Raw genomic sequence first — 7,066 nt, forward strand, 5'->3', positions numbered from 1 at the left:
CGGATTATGGGTCAGGGTCATAAGTTTTCATCATTGGTATTCCAACTCCACTCTATTTCAAGGTTTGAACCTTCTACTGACCATCAACATCTTACGATTCCGGTCTCCTGCGATCCCATTCGACTGTACACATATAATAAACCAACATTGAAGCAAAACGAAATAAAATATATACAAATTAAACTACATAAAACAAATTAAAAAAATTTAAAACATGCAAATCAACAATTTTACATGCAAAATAAAATAATCTACAAAAGTAGCATATAAGAAAGAATTCCGGAATTATATTTACAATATGTACAAAGTTACTCTAGAGTACGGTATGATTTATTTCACTAAAGTTTTCGCTATGTCGGAGTATAGCCATTTCCAATCGTAATCAACTGTGGCTATGATAACGTTATCGGCTCTTATCAGTGTGCGCGTATAGATGACTGCGAATAACCAAACTGTTTAATGCCTATTATGTCTACAGAAAGTGTTTAATGTGGTATGGCGTGGACTGTGAAACGATGAATTTGTGGCTGAAATCATGGAGAACAATCACAGTTTTTGAGGAATTTAATATCATTTTGAAGACTAGTCGAAGTATTCTTTGGCCAATTGATCATTATGGTGTTATTTCTACTCTAAAATGTGTTGTCCTGATTTCACCTACAAGTTCATCATCGTCTGCATTGTATGATAACCATACAACGGTAAGTATAGGAATTAAGCTATTTAATAGTGATTAATTTTATTGTGTAGCGACAACTAACATCGAAGAATAGAATCCTATTGCGAATAGACCGTATTTATGAGATTTATTTTGAAGCATTAGTAGTACGGGTCATCATTAAGCTATAGCCATTCCTTCCTTATCCACACACACTCACTTTGTACTCTATACACAGTCTTGTTAACTGCTGATGATGCAGCCTCAAAAACTTTTAACGAAGTTGCATGCAAGTCAGAAAACTGCATAATGCGCATAATGAAGCAGATAAGCTCGGCATAACAATGATTGAACATGCAGCGAAACAAATCATTTAATCAATTTAAAAATGATCACGAAACAATAAATACGAATTAAAACACACGATTGACTAGTTGAATGCATTCATTTATGGGGTACTAGTTGCATAAGCAACCTCCCGTTTAGCTGCAAGTGGTTCCATCCTCGATACGAGAATTACGCAATAGGATTCAGTCAACCTCTCCAAATAGAGTTTTAACGGATCAGTTTCTCTCCTCACTATTGGCCTTCCCTCACTCAAGAACCAAAGCATTTACTGGTACCACGGATTATAATAAATATTTTCCTTTTAGGCCTTCAAATCTGCTGCGGAAAATATTCCCAGCGACTTGCCGTTCATATCGGCTACTTCATATGAGCTATTGCCCTTTCTCGCAACCACGACACACGGCTTATACTGCGGACCTAATTTGGCGTTGAAGTTTTTGCCGGCCTCCGACAGCGCGAAACTCCTCTTGAAAATTCGTTGTCCGACAGAGAACGTGGGTGAGTAGCGTTTGTGGCGTAAATCGTATTGATGTTTTGTACTCTCATATGCTCTTTTCAGGTTTTCTCGGACAACGTCGTAATTTTTCTTACTGATACCTTTCAGTTTCTCGGCTCGGTCGTTCTCTGAGAGCTCACCATCTTGCTCTCTACGGTGGTCAGATCCTCGTGTGACCATCTCATGGCCGAAAATGACACGATGCGGTGTGAACTTCGTGGATCCATGCAGCGTGTTGTTCAAAACAAACTCGATCTCGGATATTTTAGTATCCCAGAGCTTTTGGTCGGTGCGGACGTATGTTCGAATCATCGAGTTTATCGTCCTGTTCAAACGCTCAGCAGGATTAGCTTGACTACGGTGTCGTGCATTGGCCCAGTGTTGTATTTCGAACTTCTTTAACAATTCCTGGAATTCCTTTGATAGGAATGTTGTCGCATTATCCGTAATCACGTATTGCGGAACGGACAGCCTACGAAACCATCGCTCTTCCAAAATGGTGCAAAGACTACCTGAAGCAATCTTCTTCACCGGAGCAAGCAAGCAGTACTTAGAAAAAATGTCTAATACGACTAACAAGTGGGCATTGCCTTGCTTGCTTCGAGGAAGTGATTGTATGTAGTCCATACACACAATTTGGAATGGTCTGGTCGCAATTCGCTGCTTCCCCATTTCTGGAGCCGTTGATAATGTGGAGTGTTTGTTCTCCTTACAAGTCTCACACAATGCGATGTACTTTTTGATGTCAGCATTCATTCTGGGCCAATAGTACTTGCGTTTGACTTTCTCAATGCACTTTTCGAACCCAATGTGCATCATTTCGTCATGCTCTTGTTGAATGACACGTTGGCGTTTGGACTCAGGCACGCATTCCTTCCACTCAAACCTGTCGTCTAGAACGTCAGACTGTGCAGCAACGAATTTAAACAATTTTCCGTCCTCGATCCGGAAGTCGACGTACTTCTCGGGATCGGTTTCTACTGCCTCGAACAGAGCTCGGTACCATTTGTCCGTCTCATCCGCTTCTAGGGCTTCAATCGATCGGGATAAAGCATCCGGAACAATATTTTCCTTCCCTTTCCTATGCTTTACCTCCATATCGAAGTGCTGCAGTGTTATGCTCCATCGGCTCAAGCGGGATGACGATCTCCATTTGGCTCTCATTATAAACGAAAGCGCCGATGAATCCGTGATGAGCGTGAAATGTGTTCCCTCGATATAGCATCGGAACTTTTCAATGCAGCGAAGGGCAGCCAAGCCTTCTTTCTCCGCTGCATGATAGTTGAGCTCGGCACCTTTCAGCTTCTCAGAGTGATACGCTATCACTCGCTCAATGCCATTATGTACCTGAGTGAGTACACCTGCTAGAGCCGTATCGCTGGCGTCCGTTTGTACGCAAAACGGTACGCTGAAGTCAGGGTTGGCCATCACTGGGGCAGTTATCAGCTTCTCCTTGATGGCTCTGAACGCGTTATCTGCTGCCTCATTCCACCGCACTTTTTTCGGCTTGTTTTTCAACAAGTCTGTCAACGGTGCGGTGAGTTCACTGAATTTATCGATAAACCTGCGGTAGTAGTTCACCATACCGAGGAATCTTCTCAATGACCTTATGGATTTTGGTGCCTCAAAGCCCAGGATCGTTTGGACTCGATCCGGGTTAGGCCGCAATCCTTTCTCAGAAAGGATATATCCGAGGTAAGGCAGTTCGTGGCAACAAAACTTGGATTTTTCCAGGTTAATGAAAAGGTTCGCCTCCTTCAATCTCCGAGCTAATTCCCTTAACTTCGCGACATGCTCCTCGAAAGTATGACTCGCCACTACTATATCGTCTAAGTAAACGAATATAGCCGGCTCGAGCTCGCCATGTCCGAGTACTCTATCCATAAGTTTACTGAGCGTTGCCGGACTATTGACTAGCCCGAAGGGCAATCTCGTAAACTGGAAAAGTCCCTTCCCTGGAACCGAGAAAGCGGTGAATCTTCTCGATGCACGGTTCAAAGGAACTTGCAGGAAGGCCTGCGAAAGGTCGATTGTAGTCAAAAATCGAAAAGGACCTAGCTGACTAAGAATCCGATTCTGATGTGGAAGAGGATATGCATCCCTTTTTGTTCGCTCATTGAGCTTTCGTGCGTCGAGACAAAGTCTTATCTCTTCGCTGTCTCGCTTTTTAACAGGGACGACTGGCAACGCCCAATCCGAGTCGGAAGGTTCGACCACTCCGTCCTTAATCATGTTGTCCAGTGCACGGTGGATTTTCTCCTGGATTACTGGACTCCACGGATACGGATTTTTCCGAACGGGATCGGCGTTGGCGAATTCGTCTCTCAGCTCGATCTTATGCTCAATGAGACTTGTTTTTCCCAAATGACCAGGACTTGCTGGTAGAAACAAACTTTTTGCTTCTTCAAGTTGTCGTTTTTGATTATCGTTTAATTCACTAATCTCTTCTAACGGTTCTGTTTCAGCATCATCAATTGCATCAATGGGCTGAGATATCGTAGGGCGAATCCCGAAGGCTTGCCAGAAATCGTAGCCCAGAATACAACGACGACTCAGACTTGGAGCTACCAGAACTGGTAAGAGTTTGGTTTCTCCGTTAAAGGTTATTGGAACCTCTGTTGTCCCTATCACGTCTAAACTCTGTCCTCCGGCTGTTTTGAGATCTATTCTCGTGGGTCTTAATTGCAACTTGAGGGTACTAATCAGCTTTTTACTACCTATGCCCAATACTGTTTTAGCTGCTCCACTATCTAAAAGTCCAATTATAGAAATTCCCAGCATTTCCACTCTCACGAATGGCCTGGAATCGTCGCTGAGAGTCACGAGCATGGTTGTCAACTCTGCCTCTTCAGCTATGTCTCCACTGACCCGCGAGTAACCAAGCTGTTCGAGAGAATCTGGAACTTCTGGTTCTGTTTGAGGTCTTGTGGAGTGACTTGCAAGACTGTCTTGCCTCATTAGGCAGTCTTGTACAAGTTTTTTGATTGGCAGTATGGGCAATCTTTTGTTTTGAAACCAGGGAACCCACAGCGTAGACAAAATAACTTACGTTCCCTTGTACACACCTCGAAATCGTGTCCACCTTCATGGCAATTAAAGCAAACGCTCTTGCCTGGAGGAATGTATGCGTTTACGATTCTCTGGAGGGCGTTTGTTCCGCTAGTGCTCGGAACTGGATTATTTTGCCGCTGTGCAGTTTCAGGATTTGGATTTGGTTTGCATACTTCTTTTTGAAACTTGTCGGTTTTCTGGACACTGAGCTGCTGTTGTTTCCAAGGTCGTTTTTGAAATTGTTGATTGTCTTGTCTGAACTGCTGCTTCCCATTTGAGCTTCCCCGATCCTGGTTCCTATTCGAAACCTATCCTGGTTTGCTCGGTATGGTTGCTGAGTTCTGACCTCGTCAATCTGCACTACCTCTTTTCGCGAAAACCTACTCTCTCTCTTCTGATACATATGCCAGTTTATCGAATCGAATCTTTTACCAAAATCTTTCATTTTAGGTATGGAACTCACATTCGCTGCCAGCATTTCAATTCTGCAATCTTCCTAGTATTACGGAAGAGGACGTCAAACTTTCGTTTTTCGTCCCACGGGCTCGACATGCTGCGGAAGATCCGGACCATGTCCAAGTAAAGTCCTGGAACTTCTCTCTGGGACCCTGCTTCCGATTGTTAGCCTGCCGTTCATAGACGTAATCTATATCGACTGGTAAGAACTCTTTTTCAGTTCAGTCACTAATTCTTTTCATGTCCCTATATCGCTACTAACCTCCATCAACCAGGATCTCGCCTTCTGAGTGAACAGATGGTGAGCTCCCTGCAACAGCTCTGCCTCAGAAAATCCTTCTGACCTGGCGTTGAAATCGACTTCTTTTAAGAATTCGTTCAACCGTCTGCCATTATCCATTCCGTCGTATTTCACCGACCACTTATGGATCGGGAACCTACTTCCGCTATTCAATGGTCTACTGTTATCCTTCCTTACCTCCTTCTTCTCATTGCTACTGTTTTCTACCACCTTCTCTTCTTCTGAATTTTTGAGTGTGTCCAACGACTCATTTCTTTGTTTTAACCAGCCTAAGAAATCTACCGATTTCGTCTGAACCTCCTCTACTTCTTTTCCTCCGTCAAACGCTCTTCGATCTGAGTACTGTTTGATGTACCTGTATGAAGTTCCTGTTGCTGAACAACGGGCTGGACAGACTCGAGCACAGTGATGCGTTGTAGCAATTGGGTCATAATCGCTTTCAATTGTTTTATTTCGTCTGCGAATCCCTGTCTCTCGCTATCTACAACTTTAACAGACTCATTGTCCCTAGCACTAACTCTGTCAACCGTATTGTTATCTTTAGGATCGGTTTCCTTGCTATTCACAGACCTCTCACTCGTTTGTTCATTCACGTTGTTTTCTTGCTCTACCTCATCGGTTTGGTTTTCTCCCCTAAGGGTGTTCAAGCTCTCGTTTATGATAGCTAATTCTGCCTCTCGCACCTCTAACAGATGGGAGGTGGCCGAATAGTATACATTGAGTAACTTGACACACTCCCCAGCTACCACTGCAAGGCTGTTCAATTCGTCGTCCTTCTTAGTGTTAGTTCTCAAACGCTGCATTCGGAAGAGAATGTGAATTAACCTAGTTTTAAACAATTGATCTGGAGCCTTTTTCATCGCACGCTTTTCCAAATGATTTTTGATTCCATTCAACTTATCGTCGCAAACCTCTAATTCATGAACTACCGATTCACCAACAAACAATGTTCTCAAGTCTGATTTTCCTTTTTCCTCTTTTAGGCGGCTACGCAGATTTCGTTCGGCAACACTACGTGTGCCTTCTACCGGCATGCTACGGATCTTCAACTCGTACTCTAGCTCATCTATTGTCAGATGGCTAGGATTCATCGCGTGGTACCACGATACGAAATGGGACATAGCCATCTCTTCAACAGGCATTCAACTAAGAAAATCGAATATTGAATTAAAAAAGAAACTATGGAATCCTTTCAAGTGGATTATCACCCAAAAAAATTGAAAATCCTAGAGAAAAGAAATACTTCTGTTCAAAGAAGCTGTAAATTAAAAAATCCTAAAATTTGTTCACGCTCCCTAATGAAGCAAATAATTTGAAAATCCTAGTTTTAGTTCGTCTATCTTTGATAAACTTTAGTTTTTATTTGGTGTTTTACTCAACAGTCTGAAAGAATACAACACTGATCAAATTCCGGAATTCAACGCGAATCTCTCCGACTAATTCATATGCTTTTAGTAAGTTTTGCTCAATGATGGGTAGCTATTCAGACCGTTCGCTTACATCCAAGACCCCTCTTAATGAAAAAATTATATTGACCCTCATTCATCAATTGGTTACCTGTTTTGTGTGCTTTGGTCAAGTTCGTTAGCGAAGTCTGGACGTTTTCCCAGAGACTTCTGCAAAGACACGCAATTGGCATTCAAGTGTACCCGGGCACTGATAATCTACGCAAATTTCAGTTGGGCGCTAAGTGTAACTAATGGGGCGATCCCTGCCCAGCACTAATGAGACCCCCCTTATTCAATAGCCTCAGGGT

General features: G+C 43.0%; 1 protein-coding gene across 1 annotated transcript; it reads left to right on the top strand.

Moving 5' to 3' along the window:
* The first annotated feature begins 481 nt into the window (after positions 1-481).
* LOC134206771 (uncharacterized) lies at positions 482-5,053 on the top strand. The gene is made up of 3 exons (XM_062682497.1): positions 482-701; positions 1,312-1,504; positions 5,004-5,053. Exons 1-3 carry the CDS (start codon positions 489-491, stop codon positions 5,051-5,053), a joined length of 456 nt encoding a protein of 151 aa, XP_062538481.1. The 5' UTR covers positions 482-488.
* The last annotated feature ends 2,013 nt before the right edge of the window (positions 5,054-7,066 follow it).

Source organism: Armigeres subalbatus, chromosome 1 (assembly GCF_024139115.2).
Source record: "Armigeres subalbatus isolate Guangzhou_Male chromosome 1, GZ_Asu_2, whole genome shotgun sequence".
Lineage (NCBI taxonomy): Eukaryota > Metazoa > Arthropoda > Insecta > Diptera > Culicidae > Armigeres > Armigeres subalbatus.